We start from the raw sequence: 19,857 nt of genomic DNA, 5'->3' as shown, positions 1-19,857 counted from the left end.
ACACTGATTGTGTCACTTAGTCGTTTGATCAATTAAGTTTTGTTAATATTCTGTTAACTGTCTTTTCGATTATCCGTCATACCATTGGTCCGGTGCCCTGACGGATAATCGAGGTTCCACTGTATGTCAAAAAATATGAATTTCACTCTAGAGTACAGTACCTTTATCGTTCACAATATTTCAACTAGAAGGATGCAATTGGACATCGAAACATAGTTTACGAACAACTTTTTATAATAACAATTTTCAATACATATTGTAAAAAATAAAGATACTTTACTCTTCAGCAAAATTACTACGTCACTACAATGTAGAGTTGTCGCATTATGTAGTTTATTTTTTAATACAAGTAATAAACATGTTTACATAAAATAAGGCAGTTTTTATTATCAAGTTCAAATACAAATATGATTATACAACTATGGGAAAGACATCTGATTGCATAAGATATATTAGAATACTTCTTTTGTATGGCATATAATATAGTTTTAAAGATTAATAAACGGGATTTAAAAAAACACATTACCTTCCCATACGACTCCAGAAGCTGTAGTAATTCGAACTACATTACCAATTTGTCCAGTAGAAGCATGCATAAAATGAGCATTGTTGTATACTCCATCGGATACCACTGACCTTGAAGGTCTCTGGGTCCTGTAATTAAGGGAAACATTTATGAACACAATGTAATAGAATAAAATTTACAATTATATGTATTAGTAATGTATTACACGAAAAATTAACATGATAAATTTAATGTAAGATCGTGTGAACATAAGCAATAACCACAGTTGATATTTTGCCCAAGTTATACACAGTCGGGGACTAGGTTTTAAAAATAAATACCACTACGCATAACAGTTATTTAACCCCTAACTACTGACATGCGGTATGCCATGCCTCGCCGAAAATATATTTTGTTGTAAAACTTGTTTTATAAAAGATTCCTTCAAACATCATAGTGTACCTTCTCCCAACTGCTGAACTGCTGCAGTTTTAGTATGGTTTAGTCTTTCAGCTATGTTCAAAAATGTTGTATGTTTCGTAAAGTTTTCTGGCGGTATCACGTACCGCATGTCAGTGTTTACGCTTCTATAATTAAAAGCAGTCCATTCAGTATTCTTTCAATATTAGAATGGCAGCAAGTTCATTTATTTGTTCTACTTTCAAGCAGGGTTGGACAAAAATTGGTTTAAAAAAAACAAAAAACATGTTGTTTTTGTTTAAAAACAATGTTGTTTTAAAACAGTTTTTTCATCTAAAAAAAACCACTGTTTTAAAACAAAAAAACACTGTTTTAAAACAAAAAAAAAAAAACGTTTTAAAATAATTACGTATTTCACTGGATAAACCTCAACTGGCACACCTATGGGATTCCCGCGAAGACGCGACCTGCGCGTACATGCAACGAGTGTTATAACTGTTTCGTTTCCTTATACCACGTGATATTATGTAAATCACATTCGCTATTCAGTTTTTCAGGATAGGGCGGAAGCTTTAAGTTCTGCTTTATTATAATATAATTTCATATTGGTATCTTCGGTTCTATTTTAATTTCTAGTGGATAGTTGCAGTGTATACAGTGTAAATTATATTAAGTTTATAAATATGTCAAGTCAAGGAAGGCGGAGAGATCCAATTTGGATCAATTTTAATTTGATTAAAGTGAATATCAATTTTGAGCTTTGGATAAATGCCAGAGAAATACCTGCACCATAGCAGATGCAACAGATATTTGGAAGGACTTACTGGGTTACTTCCAAAGTGAAAGTGAAGCTCAACCTAAGGTTGTAGCAACGTGTTGGCACAGTATATAGAGGTTCCCTTTTTATACTGTGGTGTTAGAACTTCATAAAGCAGAAGCACGTTTTCTAATGGCTATAACAGATGCGCATTATTTAGCTTAATTTATTAAACCCTCAGTACTTAGGTCAGAAACTCACTGAGGTGGAAGTTGATAGAGCATTGTTATTTATTTCGGATTTTCACCCAAATGTGATGCCCGAAATACTGGCATTCCGTGCCTTAGCACCGCCATTTAATAAACAATATTTGTTTGCAAAAAATACAGTAGACAATTTAAGTTCTTTGACATGGTGGCTATCTCAAAAACAGTTTATTTCATCGGAGTTGTTGCAGTTGACAACTCAATTATTTTCAGCAGTTGCATCCAGTGCTGGAGTGGAGAGGCTATTTTCTTCATATGGTCTAGTTCACTCGAAATTGAGGAATAGGTTAGGAAGTGACAAAGCTGCTAAGCTAGTAACAATATTTCAACATTTAAATAAAAATGTTTAAGGTTACATTATTAACCGTAAAAGCTCATTATTTATAGTTTTTATTTTTTTAAGGAACATTCATTGTTATTTTTATTTTTTATATCGCATATCAGTTGCAGGATGTAGGACTGTGTAATAGATGCTGTTGTAATTCAATAATTATTTATTTAATTTCTTAATTTTCTTTTTCTTTCAACTTTATTAGGAGTATTGGTTTAGTTAATGTTACTACAGCACTCAGCACTGTCTACCAGTACTAGTATGCTTGCTACCTGAACATAAATAAAGTTTAGTCAGTTACTTTTTTTCAGTTTTACTTTTTACTTCGCATTAATATTGTTATTGCACCTACTTACTCTATAATCTATGTTTGCAAATTAGCAAACACAAATGACAAATGTCTTATAACAATGAAATAAACAATAACGAAAAAAAACTATGTTTTAAAACAATGTTTTAAAACAGTGTTTTAAAACACAACTGTTTTTTCCAGTGTTTTTAAACATGTTTTAAAACGTTGTTTTAAAAAGCTTGTTTTAAAACAGCCCAACCCTGCTTTCAAGTACTTTCCAACATTGTTTTTTTCCCCACCTTCACAATTTTTTAAATATTATGCATGCTTAGATCATTTTTTTTTTTGGAAAAAATAAAGTTTATTTTATTTGGGTAGTTTTTTTATTTTACAGCAGTATGAAGAATCATTCTGAAGAATAACTCAATTTGATTTAAAATTTAGAAACATTCTGACTAAAATTAATAAAAAGGAGCTGTGATAATAACTTATCTTTGGATCAACGGACAGCCTAACTATACAAATCACGAATTTTATGGATTACAGAAAGATATAAATATGTGGTAATTAAAAATAACGGAAAAGCACTAGACCCATGCAACATCTCAGCATAATGGATTAAAAATGGAACAAACAAACTTTAACAACATCTATGACTGTTCCAAAACTACTTTAACGAGCACAAACTTATGAAAGAATGAAAATTGTCATACCTATCGAGGTATTGCAGTATCATGTACGATCAGAAGAATATATAGTAAACTTTTGAAAAATAAAAAAAAATTGAAGCAGAATATAGGGACATGGAAGCACAAGTACGATTTAGAGCAGGAAGATCTCTTGTCAATCACCTTTTTACTATCAGCAAAACAGTGGAAAAGACCAGCATTTAATCAAGAACTATACATTTTATTTGTCGATCTGAAGAAAGCCTATGGCAGTGTCACACAACAACACCTAGAAAGTACAAACATTAGTATTACGCTAATAAATTCTGTGAAAGAGTTATACAGGAACACCATTATAAAACTGAAAACAACAAACGGTTTGTAAAATCCATTTAAGATAAACAAAGGTCTAAAACAGGGATGTTGTCTCGCACTGACTCATATTTAAAATATACTTGAAATTTGCCTTAAAACTTTGGAAGAGAAAGTATAAAAATATGGGAATTTCATTAAGAGAAAGCAAGATATGCTTCTTTCCATGAGCATTTTTCAGTGCCACAAATGATAGAAAAGAAGGTAAGTCCGTGATAATATACATTTTAGTGATATGACATTTTAGTTAAATCTGACAGTTGTCACATTTTATTTGCAATTTGGCATAAAAACAAATCAATTGTGTTTATTGCATTTATAAAATGGTATTTTCTTTGATTTGTATAGTCTTATAAATTGTACAGATTATATTCGTAGATATATTATATATTTCGTAAATAATTTTTTTTCGATTATAGCGCCATCTATTGACAACTAGAATACATAAATGTTATAAATGTCATCGACGAAATGTAATCACCGACGTGCGTTTTTTTCTGTCACATGCAATTTAATGCGTTAGAAAGAAATCGAAAAACTGTGACGCACTGAAAGATCCTCATGAGAAAAAGCATATATTACTAACTACCATTGTCACAGTGACAGTTTTAGTTGACAAGAGAAAATAGCAGCCGTTGGAACGTATTTGTATAGCCTTTCGATTCTCACTTTAACACATTTGCAACGCATGATTCCAATCGGAGTCAAATTGATGACAGCAAGTCAAAGGATGACAGTAACCTGTTGATTTTTAAGACAGTAAATTTTTGTAGTTGTTGGATAACAAGCGATAACAAAAAGTTGCAGCGAATGTTTTAAGTTAAAAAATAAAATGACTGGATCAGCAAGCCAATGGAAACTGTATAATTCAAATAAATAAAGAAATTTTAATATTGAAAAATCCCTGTGTTGCTCATTGGACTTTTTGGATGTTTCTTGTTGGAGCTTCACCGCTGTTCTACTGTACTGACTTCTAACTGTGGTATTTATTTAACAGAATGATGTTGGTAAACTGACCTTAAAGTCAACACAGGACACAAAAACTGTTTTTTTTTTCATTGAGAAAGATAGCAGGAAATCATGTTATAGTCGGTTCACTAAGACACAATTGGCTAGTCATTTTAGTAAGTAATTTTGCCAATTTGGTAAAATTGACAAAAAAAATTACTAATTAGTTAATAATTACTAAATAGTTGGTAATTTTGCCAATTTTGGCAAAATTGGTCAAAAACAAAAAAATTACCTACTAAAATCACTAGCCAGTTGTGTCTGAGTTTAGCGAATCGACTATAACATGTAACATACTCTACAAAAGATATTAAAAGTAAAATTAAGGTTGTGTGCCATCAATTTCTGAAAATCTTGTAAAAGATAAAATTCTCTGTAGATTGTGCACAACTCAAAATTGATACATAACTATCACCATATTCACACAATCCTTGCAGTCATTTTGATTTTTTATTAAAGAAACATTAATTGTTCATAAACAAATATGCAGATATCATTGTTATGTTATTTTTTCTTAGTATTTTCATTTGTTTGTCAGTAAAATTACATTAATAGATAAAATAAAATGTTTCACATTTTTTAAAATTAATTTCTTCAACATTCTTTTTCTTTCACAAAGATCTTATGTAGATGTAAACGTAATTTTCTGAATATGTATTTTACAAATATTGTAATGCACTTCATTACACAACGTGTTAGCAACTAACTTAGAATTAGAATATAGGTTATCTACTGAACAACTAATTAAAACTGAAATAAAGTCAATAACAGCTACTTAACTTGCTGAATATGTCTCCATCAGCTGCCAACTGAAAAATGATGTATATATTTATGATTATTTATTTCACTATATTAATAAATAAATTGTTTTAAATAAATCAACAATCATTTTATTATTATCTATATTAAGGAGCACTGGCATCAATAACGAGATCTTAGAATAATCATCATCATTGGCTCTACAATCTACAACCCATGGCGGGTTTAGGTCTGTTCTAGATTCAGCTTCCATTCCTTTCTATCCTTCACCTTGGTTTTGCATTTTCATACTCTTAGCACTCGTACGTTCTCTTCCACCTGGTCCTTAAATCGTGCTCTGGGCCTGCCTCTTCTTCTCACTTCATCCCTTTCGACGGCTCCATCTTGTTCATTATCTCTAAGTGGTCTAGCCACTGCAGCCTGTTTATTTTGAGGGACCTACCAACACTAGACTCACTATAAAGCTCAAAATTATAGCATCTACACCACTTGTGTGAAGTTAGCAATAGATTCCAGCAATAAACTGTATTTAGAAAAATCTCGTAAACTACCTCACAAAATCAATACAAAATACATCGTTACTTGTGTTACAAATAAAATTTCATTAAAACCACCCCCTAAATTAACCCCAACCCCAAAAAGTTCTACTACGTGAGTCCCATGTACAGTACGTCACAAAAATGATGAAATTAGCGTGTCTATCACGAAATTTTCGCCATTTTTGTGGACCATATTATTAATCAGTGATGTATAAACAACATATAAAAAAATTGGGGTGGAGTTATTTTTTGTTTTCACGTATAGTACATTCTTTAGCAGTAAAATATTGCAAAACCTCTAAATTTTAAAGAACCGCTTGGATTGATATGAAATTTGGCATACACATAGCTAGTAGGTCAAAGAAAAAAAGTGATATTGTGCCGATGTGTGCTTTTGCCCTGGGGGTGAGTCTCACCCCTTATCGGGGGTGAAAAATATATGTCCAAAATAAGTTCGGAATTACATAAACTGACTAATTCTAAGCAACTTTTGTTCTATAGAGTTTTTTCAACAAGTCAATACTTTTCGAGTTATTTGCCAGTGAATATGTTCATTTTTTCAACGAAATAACCACGCTTTTAGATGGTTTTTTACAAATAACTCAAATAGTAAGTATTTTGTCGAAAAAACATTTGTAGCAAAAATATAGCCTGTAAAAAATTTTAAAAAATAGTGTATATATCACGTTTCTATACCTAGTAGAAGCAGAGTTATAGCTAATTAAAAATAGGTTCATGTTCGTCAAATTCCAAATGGAATACTTTAACGTGAAATAAGCAAAAATGAAGCACATTTCGGGGAAAACTCATTTCAACTTATTTAAAGTGTTTAAAAAAAGCTTCATTTTTGTTTTATAAAAAATATTTCTAGCATCAAAATTAAACAAGTTACACTCAAAATAAAGTTAGTCCCTTTTTTTTGGTAAAAAAATCGGGAAAATCACCCCCTAATTAGTATCTCAAATGAACTTAATCGTTACAACTTCACAAGTTTCTTGACTCGTGTATGTATTGTTTATATGATCTGTAAGTTTCATCGGTTCAAAGTCCTTATTTTTGAAAGGGCTGTAGTTAAAAGGGGTTGAACGAGTCACTGATCACGAATGTATGCAAATTTAAAACACCAAATCTTAATCAATTTTTGTCTAACAGAAAAACAAAAATATACATGATATTCAGAAAAGCAATGCTTTTCAATAACAATTTTTAAGTTATTTTGAAAAAAAGCATATTTTTCAAAATTAAAATTTTTAAAAATTTTACTTTAAAACCAAATTTTTTCCAAAATAAGCACTTTGAATCGATGAAACTCACAGATCATATAAACACAACATAAGTAAAATAATTTGTGGAGCGGTAATGATTAATTTCATTTAAGTTGCTAATTAGGGGGTGGTCTTCCCGATTTTGTTTGCCAAAACAAAAGGGACCGGGTCCCGGTGAATTCGTAACTATTTTAATCCCTCATCCTAATTACAGGCCAACTGGTAACTCTTACGCGCAGGTAATTTTGCGGTAACCCATCAAGTACCGGTGAATTTGTAACTTTCTTTTCTAAGTAAATACTAACGATGTTGATAATCTAATACCGGTATTCCAGATATGTACTTGTATAAATTACCCTCTTTGAAGGTGGTGTTAAAGTTATTCTAAGTGAAAGTGGTGTTATGTATTATCTCTTGGACGAGTTACATGAGAAAGTCGAAATAAATTTTGTTAAAATGGCTGAAATATGTAGCAGATTTCGTAATGAGTGAACGTGGATAAAGTTAGGTAAAAATATGCTCGGAACATTAATAAAAAAATTAAAATATTAAAAAATTTTGAGAAACATCGATTTGTTTCTACTTTCATTGCTTATAACTTTAAAACGTTTCATTTTGGAACAAAGTCGTAGTGAAATAAAATAAAGATAATTGAATTTTGTATGATATACGACTGGTTAAAAATGTCTTAAATTATTACCCTTCCTGCAAAATAGCAATAAATACAAAATAAGGGGGTAAAATAAACCTGTTTTTATTCAGTGTTTTTCAACCACTTTGGTTGCATTTAGAACCTTCTTAATTCTATTATAAAATCCTTACAATATACTTAAATTGTCCACCTTTAATTAAAATGGACCTGATAGATTTTGCATAATAATTTTGCAATCTATTTTTTTTTTAATTTAAATTTTTTTAAAATTTTCTGACCAAAAAGTAGACCATTTAGAGGCTTGCTAATTTTTTTAAATAGGGAGCGTTCAAGTATTACGTAACGCGATTTTTGACCCCCTTCCCCCCCTACGTAACGCACTGTAAGGGGCGTTTAACTATTACGCAACGCAATTTTTGTAGATTTTTGACACCCCCCCCCCCCCAACCAACGTTACGTAATACTTGAACGGTCCCATATAAAGAGGCACTCTACCTATATAATACACTTTACATAATTAAAATCGGATTATCTAAGTTTTAAAGTTATAAACAATTCTTTGGCTTATAAACAAATACAGTGAGGACGTTTGAGTTGACATAAATTCATTTTCTCGAGAATGGGCAACTCTGCAGATAAATCCGAAACAGGTCGATTTTTCTTTTTTTTTTAATTATAAATTTGTTGGCTTATACATCAAACTAGTTACGTCATCCATCTGGGTAGGGTGACGTAATCCAATGGTTCCCAACCTTTTATGTCTGGCGACCACCTTTTGAGGTTTTTTCATATCACTCACCCATGATGATATATAATGTACGCTACTCAGGTTCTCAGCTACTGTAAGAGCCACGCCGGGACCCACATGAAATCTGCCCGCGACCCACTAGTGGGTCACGACCACGACCCACCGGTTGGAAAACGCTGACGTAATCAATGATTTTTTTTAAATGAGAATAGGGGTCGTATGATAGCTCATTCGAAAGGATATGCAATTCTCTATTTCCTAATATAAACCTTAACATATAATTATTTATACAAGATGCCCATTTTTTAAATTAAATTGAGATAAAAGAAGAATGTATGTATATAATTTATTTAATTCGAAATACATTTTACTGTTGTCCTAAAACAGAACAAAATTGTTTTATTTGATAAGCAACTATTGTTTTTCACTTAATTCAATATTAGTTGCCACTCTCCAGCCTCTTAGCAGTTTTAACATTTAATTTAAGCGAAAAACAATGTTTATTTTTCAAATTCACATTTTTTTCTGTTTTCTGACTGCAGTAAAATGTATTTTGCATTAAATAGATTACCTACATTCTTTTTTTGTCTTAATTAAATTGAATCAAAAAACTTTTTTTGGGCACCCTGTATAAATAATAATGTTAATGTTTATATCAGTGAATACAAAATTGAATAGCCTTTCGAATGAGCTATCACACGGCCCCTATTATCATTTAAAAAAATCATGGATTTCGTCATCACGCCCAGATGGATGACGTCACTAGTATGATATGTATACCAAAAAATTAGAATTTAAAAATAAAAATCGACCTATTTCGGGATTTACCTCCAGAGACACCCATTCTCCACAAAATGAATTTATTCCAACTCAAACGTCGTCACTGTATTTGTTTATAAGCCAAAAAATTGTTTATAACTTTAAAACAGTGCTGAGGCCGCTTAGATAATCCGATTTTAATTCTGTAAAGTGTATTAGTGTATGTAAAGTTTTTAAAAAAATTGAACTCTTTTTAAACAATTTAGATTGCAAAATTATTATGCAAAATCTATCAGGTCGATTTTAATGAAATTTGTTGGACGATTTAAGTATGTTATAAGGATTTTGTGTGCGAATTACGAAGGTTCTAAGTGCAACCAAAGTTGTTGAAAAACACTGAATAAAAAGAGGCTTATTTTTTGCCCCCTTATTTTGTATTTATTTTACAGAAAGCTATTTTTTGCTATTTTACAGAAACTACAGTATTGCCCATAATAAACAGTACTGAAACTGAAACACAGATGTATCTTTGTGCGCGCTGTCATATTCAAATTAACTAGTATAAATAGACCTGTCGAGTAATCTTTAAATAATTACTTATTAAGGCCTAATTGTTAAAAATGGTGTTAAATACAGAGGAGAAAGTGTTTCTCGTGGAGCATTATTTTCGCTCATACGGAATCGGCCGACGTAATGGTGCAAGTATGCTATACGTGTGTGATCAATTCATACAATGTTTTAATAAACGTTGTCCAAGTAATGCTGTAATTTTGAACGTTGTTGAAAATTACAGCATTATAACGTTTATTAAACCGTTGCGTTGTGTGAATTGATCACACACGTATTGCAGACTTGCACTATTACGTTGGCCGATTCCGTATGAGCGAAAATAATGCTCCACGAGAAACACTTTCTCCTCTGTTTTAACACCATTTTTAACAATTAGGCCTTAATAAGAAATTATTTAAAGATTACTCGACAGGTCTATACTAGTTAATTTGAATATGACAGCGCGCACAAAGATACATCTGTGTTTCAGTTTCAGTACTGTTTATTTTGGGCAATACTGTATTTTACCCTTTTTACAGAAAGCTATTTTGTAAAATAGCTTTGCTATTTTACAGAAAGGGTAATAATTTAAGACATTTTTAACTAGTATATCATACAAAATTCAATTATCTTTATTTTATTTTCCTACGACTTTGCTCCAAAATGAATCGTTTTGAAGTTATAAGCAAAGAAAGTAGAAAAAAATCAATGTTTTTCGAAATTTTTAAATATTTAAATTTTTTTAATAATGTTCCGGGCATATTTGAGAAGGAGCATAAGTGAATTATTATTATTGAAGTTGTCACCTAACTTTATCTGCAAAAATCCGAATGACACCTCGCACATCCTCAAATAGACGTTTTTTTACAGATCCGCCCTTGTCTATACATATAATATTGTTTCAATTATTTTATTAAGAGATTTAAATTTTTATTTTTTTATAGGTACATATTATAATACACAACATGTTTTTAAGCAAACCAAGAACCATTCGCTTACATAATAATGCTATATGCCCCGTGTTGGCTTAATCCGTTACTGTTCAAATTTATTTCTTACCTTTTAAATTAACTACCTGTGGTATTAGAATTAAACAATGGTTTCGAATTCACCTGTATAAGTTGCGAGTTGGGAGGGTCAGGTAGTAAAAAAGTTACGAATTGGCTGGTCTACATTTTGATTTGAAAAAGTTTGTCATTAAGAGTTACGAGTTGGCGCGTGTCCAAGGGACCAACTTTATTTTGAGCGTAACTTGCTTAAATTTAATGCTAGAAACTTTTTATAAAAACAAAAATAAAGCTTTTTTTAAACACTTTAAAAAAGTTATCATGGGTTTTCCCCAAAAAGTGCTTCATTTTTTGGATATTTCACTTCGAAGTATTCTATTTGAAATTTGGTGAATATGAATCTATTTTTCATTGGCTATAACACTGGTTTTACGAGGTCTGGACACCTAAAGCGTACACCATTTTTTTTTTATTTTTTTACAGGCTATATTTTTGCTATGAACGTTTTTTCGACAAAATACTTACTTTATGAGTTATTTGCGAAAAACCGTCTAAAAATGTAGTTATTTTGTTGAAAAATGAACATATCACTCGCAAATAACTCGAAAAGTGTTGACTTGGCGAAAAAGCTCTATAGAACAAAAGTTACTTAAAATTAGTCAGTTTATCCATTTCCGGTCTTATTTTGGACTTATATTTTTTTCACCTCCTCTTGGGCAAAAGTTAACCCCCAGGGCAAAAGCACACATTGGCACAATATCCCTTTTTTTCTTTGACATGTAAGCTATGCGTATGCCAAATTTTATGTCAATCCAAGCGGTTTTTTAAAATTTAGAGCAAAAACCGTGAAAGAATGGACTAGTAATAATATTTCACTTAATCTATTGCCAGCCTACGCCGGACGGCACGAAAATGATAAAATGACGGTGTTCATCACAAAATTTTTGCGATTTTTGCGCATCGTTGATCAATGATATATAACAGGGGTGGCCAAGCTCCTTAATAGTACGAGTCACTTATCACAAGTTGAAGTTTTTCGCAAGCCCCAATTAAATACGTTTTCAAAAAGTATGTAAAGAAGGCATTTACATTTTTTTTAACAGAACTTTTACTTACTGAAAACCGAAATAAAATTACGAAATATTAAAGCAAATCTTTACAATAATTTGCTGATTAATATGTGGCAGTACTTCTCAGTAATTATTTTAGATACTGGTTAGTTAATACTGATAGGTATTAGGATTTCACGAATAATAAAATGGAATAAAATGGTCCACACAAGCACACAAGTACGTTGTTCCTAATATGCAAATAATTCGACAAGCATCCTTTTTTAGGGTACCTCTTGGATTCTGGTACAAATTTCCAATATTCGGTATTCGGTGTCGACTTATAGTTTTATTTTCGAGATTGATCTTCTTACGTCTCTATTAATTTTAATTCGCCAGATGTTGTTTGGGTCATATATTATTGATAATAACAAAAAAATCACCTTATGAACTATGTTAATTTCAAATTAATTCAGAAAAAAATGAATAGACGGTTTAAGATATTTTAAGTCTTCAAATCTATTTTGGAGTTGTCAATATTCCTTCCGGCTTTTTTATATACCTACTTGTTAAGTTTTTCTTGTTTAATATTGTAAATTTTTTTTAAGTCGAGTAAAATGACTAAAATGTAAAATGTGTATCTAATCCAAATTACAAATTATATCCGTAGCAGCAAGAGTTATACAAAAATCGGTCTGGATTCGGTTGATTACTGACTTTTACATTGCGATATTCTTAAAAATGTTCGTTAGCGCAGTTTTAGATGTGTCATATCATGCTTATCTTGTTTGGAAATGGAATTTGTTACAAAGTCTTTCACGTTTGTTGTCACTAATTTAAAAGACATTTTGAAACACATATAGAACGATAATAATTTTTTTTAAATCATATCTAATACAAAATTGAAAAATAACTTAGGTACAATCGAGAGCCACAAGTAATCCTTCAAAGAGCCGCATGTGGCTCGCGAGAAGCAGTTTGGCCACCGCTGATATATAAACATATAAAAAAATTGGGGTGGTTATTTTTTGTTTTCACGTAATAACAATTGAAAGTTACTCCATTGCCAGCCTACGCCGGACGGCACGAAAATGATAAAATGACTGTGTCCATCACGAAATTTTTGAGATTTTTGTGGATTATATAATTGATCGATGATATATAAACGTAATAAATTGGGGTTGAGTTATTTTTTGGTTTTACGTAACAATAATTAACTTAATCTATTGCCAGCCTATGCCAGACGGCACGAAAATGATAAAATGACGGTGTTCATCACGAAATTTTTGCGATTTTTGCGGATTATATAGTTGATCGATGATTATATAAACAACACATAAAAAATTGGGATGGAGTTATTTTTTGTTTTCACGTAATAATAATTGAAATTTACTCCATTGCCAGCCTACGCCGGACGGCACGAAAATGATAAAATGAATGTGTCCATCACGAAATTTTTGAGATTTTTGTGGATTATATATAACTGATCGATGATATATGAACGTAATATAAAAAAATTGGGGTGGAGTTATTTTTTGTTTTCACGTAATAATAATTCACTTAATCTATTGCCAGCATACGCCGAGCGGCACGAAAATGATAAAATGACGGTGTTAATCACAAAATTTTTGCGATTTTTGCAGATTATATAGTTGATCGATATTATATAAACAACATATAAAAAAATTGGGGTGGAGTTATTTTTTGTTTTCACGTAATAATAATTGAAAGTTACTCCATTGCCAGCCTACGTCGGACGGCACGAAAATGATAAAATGACTGTGTCCATCACGAAATTTTTGAGATTTTTGTGGATTATATAATTGATCGATGATATATAAACGTAATGTAAAAAAATTGGGGTGGAGTTATTTTTTGTTTTCACGTAATAATAATTAACTTAATTTATTGCCAGCCTATGCCAGACGGCACGAAAATGATAAAATGACCGGGTTCGTCATGAAATTTTTGTGATTTTTGTGGATTATGTGATTGATCGATGATATATAAATGTAATATAAAAAAATTAGGGTGGAGTTATTTTTTGTTTTCACGTAATAATAATTCACTTAATCGACCAGCCTACGCCGGACGGCCAAGAAAATGATAAAACGGCGGTGTTCATCACGAAATTTTTGCGATTTTTGTGGATTATATAGTTGGTTGATGATATATAAACAGAATATAAAAAAATTGGGGTGGAGTAATTTTTTGTTTTCACGTAATAAAAATTACAAGTTACTCCATTGACATCCTGCGCCGGACGGCACGAAAATGATAAAATGACTTTATTCATCACGAAATTTTTGCAGTTTTTGTGGATTATTTAGCTGATCAATGATATATAAACGACATATAAAATAATTGAGGCGGAGTTATATTTTTTGTTTTCGCGTAATAACAATTGAAGGGTAGGTACAGGGGAAAAACAAGGAATGTCACATTTTATACATATTGAGATAAACACCAATAAAGGTTTAATTCTTATGATATCTAAAAACTACTTAGGAGATTCTTAGTAGAATTCTAGCAATTATTCTTATTCTATAATCTTGATATAATATGAAACTATATTAACTTATTAATTTTATCACGAACACAGTCGTTTTATCATTTTCGTGCCGTCCAGCATAGGCTGGCAATAGATTAAGTGAATTATTATTACGTGAAAACAAAAAATAACTCCACCCCAATTTTTTTATACAATGTTTATATATCATCGATCAATTATATAATCCACAAAAATCTCAAAAATTTCGTGATGGCATTTTATCATTTTCGTGCCGTCGGGCGTAGACTGGCAAAGGGAGCGTTCAAGTATGACGTAACGCGATTTTTGATCCCCCCATCCTGCGTTACGTAATACTTGAACGGTCCCCAATGGAGTAACTTTCAATTGTTATTACGTGAACACAAAAAATAACTCCACCCCAATTTTTTTATATGTTGTTTATATATCATCGATCAACTATAATATAATCCACAAAAATCGCAAAAATTTTGTGATGAACACCGTCATTTTATCATTTTCGTGCCGTGCCGTCCGGCGTAGGCTGGCAATAGATTGAGTGAAATATTATTACGTGAAAACAAAAAATAACTCCACCCCAACTTTTGTTTTCACCCAATTTTGAAAAAATGTGAAAACTTTGAATTATCCACGTCCGTCTGTCTGTCTGTCCGTCTATAATCACAACTCCTCCGTCAATATACCAGCTAGAATGACAAATGAGGTGTCAAATGAAAGCTTATAATCCAAGGATGGTACACTTCGCGTCAAAAAAAACTGGTACAACTCTTATAACCGAAAATCGTGTTTTTCAAGTTGTGTAAGTTGGTCTTGTCAAATGTGTCATTCTAATTTCTAGGGCAACGTTGCCAGTTGAACAAAAATATTATATCAAACTAGGTAAAAACGGGGCTGTGCGACAGACCGCATTTTGTAATATACTAAAAACTAAAACAATTGTAATTTTCCGTCATCTCAATAAGTATCCATACAATGATTCGTGTTTTATTATAATTTATGAAAATATTTCAATTCAAAAATAATGATAGATAAATCTTGACATGACTTTAAATTATTATGTTTAATGTCAAATCGAGAGGTGTGATTGGTTTCTCGTAAATTGTAGGACAAAACTGCATTAAGCTGTGTAGAATAAATAAAACACACTGGAAAAATTAAAAATTTAATTTGAAATTAATACAAAATGAATAGCTTTTACAGTGAACAAGTGTGTAATTTAAATATATGTATTACAATTCGAAATATACATTTTAAACGTTATTTTTTTTTGTATTTAGATTTAGTGCAATTCCGTTATCTGTGATGGCAACAACGAAGTGATTCACGAACAATAATTGTCAGTCTGAACACAGGTTTACATTGGGAAAAAAAAGTGTACCAGTTTTATATGACGCGAAGTGTACTAAAGATGAGAAATTTTACCTAGGCTGTCTGACCGTCGATATGTCCGACCGCGAATATAACTCCTCCGTCCTTATACCAGCTAGAATGACAAATGAGGTGTCAAATGAAAGCTTATAATTCAAGGATGTTACTAAAGGTGAGAAATTTTACCAAGGCTGTCTGTCTGTCCGACCGCGAATATAACTCCTACGTCATTGTATCAGGTAGAATGACAAATGAGGTGTTAAATGAAAGCTTATAATCCAAAGATGTTAATAAAGGTGAGAAATTTGACCTAGGCTATCTGTCCGTCTGTCTGTCCGACCGCGAATATAACTCCTACGTCATTGTACCAGGTAGAATGACAAATGAGGTGTCAAATGAAAGCTTATAATCCAAGGATGGTACTAAAGGTGAGGAATATTACCTAGGCTGTCTGTCCGTCGGTCTGTCTGACCGCGAATATAACGCCTCCGTCCTTATACCAGGTAGAATGACAAATGAGATATCAAATGAACGCTTATAATCCAAGGATGGAACTAAAGGTGAGAAATATTACCTAGGCTGTCTGTCGGTCAGTTCGACCGCGAATATAACTCCTACGTCATTGTATCAGGTAGAATGACAAATGAGGTGTCAAATAACAGCTTACAATCCAAAGATGGTAATGGTGAGAAATTTGACCTAGGATGTCTGTCCGTCCGACCGAGAATATAACTCCTCCGTCATTTTACCAGGTAGAATGACAAATGAGATGTCAAATGAAAGCTTATAATCCAAGGATGGTACTAAAGGTGAGAAATTTGACCTAGGCTGTCTGTCCGTCCGACCGCGAATATAAGTCCTCCACTATACCAGGCAGAATGACAAATTGAGGTGTCGAAAGAAAGCTTAGAATCCAAGGATGGTATAAATGTCAGAAACTTGACCTAGGACTTCCGGGTTTAGAAATGCAACCAGAAGTACTGTTTTAAAGTCACCGGAATAGTACAAGTGATATATTATTTGGCGCGACTTCGCAACAAGAGAATAAATATATACTTCCGGTTTCATGACTGTCTACCCGTAAGTCTTGCTCCTCCATTATTAATACAGATAGAATGACAAATGAGGTGTCGAATGAAAGCTTATAACCCAAGGATGGTATTAAAGATGAGAAACTTGACATCGGACTTCGGGTTTTAGAGTTGCAACTGTAAGTACTGTTTTAAAGTCACCGAAATAGTATAAGCGATATTACATTTGAGGTGCCTTAGCAAGATGAGAACAAAAAATGTAAAATTTTGGTTTTTATATCATTTCCGGAAAAGTAGTTCTAACTAGAAGTTCCGTTATAGTCGCAGAAATATTACATGTAACACATCAATCGAAGCATATTGAAAAGTTGAGTTTTGAATCTTTAGTTTCGGTTTTGAAGTTATTTCTGTTTAAACAATGATGACCCAAAGTTTAGTAAAAATGACTCAAAATTAGTAAAATCGTTTAGCAATCGGCGCAAAGTTATATACACGAAGCGTTCAAATATCGACTTCCAGTTCTACTTTCGATTTCTTTGGGTGAAAACCTAGGACTTCCGAAGTCCAATTACTTGTTTTTATATAATGTTTATATATCATCGATCAATTATATCATCCACAAAAATCGCAAAAATTTCGTGATGAACACCGTCATTTTATCATTTTCGTGCATTCCGGCGTAGGCTGGTAATAGATTAAGTGAATTATTATTACGTGAAAACAAAAAATAATTCCACCCCAATTTTTTATATTACGTTTATATATCATCGATCAATTATATAATACACAAAAATCTCAAAAAATTCGTGATGGACACAGTCATTTTATCATTTTCGTGCTGTCCGGAGTAGGCTGGCAATAGATTAAGTGAATTATTATTACGTGAAAACAAAAAATAACTCCACCCCAATTTTTTTATATTACGTTTATATATCATCGATCAATTATTATATAATCCACAAAAATCTCAAAAATTTCGTGATGGAAACAGTCATTTTATCATTTTCGTGCCGTCCGGCGTAGGCTGGCAATGGAGTAACTTTCAATTGTTATTACGTGAACACAAAAAATAACTCCACCCCAATTTTTTTATATGTTGTTTATATATCATCGTTCAACTACATAATGCGCAAAAATCGCAAAAATTTTGTGATGAACACCGTCATTTTATCATTTTCGTGCCGTCCGCCGTAGGCTGGCAATAGATTAAGGGGGGGGGGGGAGGTGTATGGTCTGAAATATTTAATTTTTATTATTATTTCAAATAAAAGTGCATACTCTCAGCATGTTGAATATCCCTACCTTCGACTCGCTTTGCCGCAACTTCGCGCCAGCACGCTTGAGCGTAGTGAGAAACGTTAAACAACTGTTCGCCTTCTCTTTTGTAGATTACTCCTCGATTCAAAAAACATATTTAAATGTGCATCACTTTACGATTTGGCAGACAAATAAGAAGATGAAGATGCAGTTGTCAAAACTTTAAACGCATTTTTCTCAAAACTGCCTTTTCAAATGCGGTGGACATTGTAACTGAAAAACTACTCGGCCGATCTACCTGATATTTTGCACAGATTTTCTTTAGACATTTCATAAGGAAACAATTTTGCTTATTTTTTGTTCAACAATAATAAATCTATTGATTTTCACAAAATTTTTAACAAAAATTTCATTTTTTTGATTTCTGAGTGATACCAAAAATTCAAAAATCATTAAAAATAAAAAACTCGACGTTGAGACCTCGTGAAACTCATAAGCTAATTAAATCTTTTTGAATTTTTTGTTTCGTATGATCTAGTGATGAGTTCTGATGTCCACCGCAAAATCCATTTTTTTGTGAGCTGCCTGTCAAAATTTGTCACCAATGACTTATTTTTCAATATTTTGGACTGAATTTTTTTCTAAACATTCTTTGAATTGTACTTAATATGTGTATTTAATTTAAAAACAAAATAGTTGTACCATAGCCTCGAAGAAAATTCACAAATATGTGCTTGATATGTTGATTTCAAACTATACCCCCCACCCCCAAGTGAAATATTATTACGTGAAAACAAAAAATAACTAAACCCCAATTTTTTTATATGTTGTTTATACATCACTGATTAATAATATATTATGGTCCACAAAATGGCAAAAATTTCGTGATAGACACGCTAATTTCATCATTTTTGTGACGTGCTGTACATGGGACTCACGTAGTAGAATTTTTTGGGGTTGGGATTAATTTAGGGGGTGGTTTTAACGATATTTTATTTGTAACACAAGTAACGGAAGTATTTTGTATTGATTTTGTGAGGTAGTTTACGAGATTTTTCGAAATACAGTTTATTGCTGGAATCTATTGCTAACTTCACACAAGTAAAAATAACACCACTCCAATTTTTTTATATGTAGTTTAATGTCACTGATTAATAATATGATCCAAAAAAATGGCAAAAATTTCGTGATGGACACGCTAATTTTATCATTTTTGTGACGTGCTGTACATGGGACTCACGTAGTAGAATTTTTTGGGGTTGGGGTTTTTTTAGGGGGTGGTTTTAATGATATTTTATTTGTAACACAGGTAACGACCAATTTTGTATTGATTTTGTGAGGTAGTTTACGAGATTTTTTGAAATACAGTTTATTGCTGGAATCTATTGCTAACTTCACACAAGTTTCTACACCATAATCCGTTTTCCTGCACGCCTTTATAAATATGTTATATTAAAAAATAATTTGTTTTAAATAATCAATCAATTCAACTGTGAAGAAGCACAAGTTGGAATATCTGAGCAGCATAATGAGAAATCAACAGTTTTATAGCCTATTACAGCTAATATTAAGAGGTCTGGCAAGCAAAGATTTCCTGACTCTAATATTAAGAAGTGGATTTCACTATCTACCAGTGAACTATTTAGAGCAGAAGCAAATGAAGTGAAAATAACCATGTTAGTCACAAACATCCACACCAGTCATAGTCACAAAAAAAATAGTGAT

At 31.8% G+C, this 19,857-nt stretch overlaps 1 protein-coding gene across 2 annotated transcripts in view; it reads right to left on the bottom strand.

The window, feature by feature from the left end:
- The window catches only part of LOC126881348 (ataxin-2 homolog), a 150,079-nt gene that overhangs the window by 113,345 nt on the left and 16,877 nt on the right, over positions 1-19,857 (bottom strand). For both annotated transcript variants that reach the window (XM_050645590.1, XM_050645591.1), the window contains exon 2: positions 527-654. In XM_050645590.1, the coding sequence (XP_050501547.1) occupies positions 527-654 (128 nt within the window). The remainder of the gene's footprint in view (positions 1-526; positions 655-19,857) is intronic.

Source organism: Diabrotica virgifera, chromosome 3, assembly GCF_917563875.1.
Source record: "Diabrotica virgifera virgifera chromosome 3, PGI_DIABVI_V3a".
NCBI classification, from domain to species: domain Eukaryota; kingdom Metazoa; phylum Arthropoda; class Insecta; order Coleoptera; family Chrysomelidae; genus Diabrotica; species Diabrotica virgifera.
Note: the sequence above shows the minus strand (reverse complement) of the source record. Positions and strands in the feature narration are given on the sequence as shown.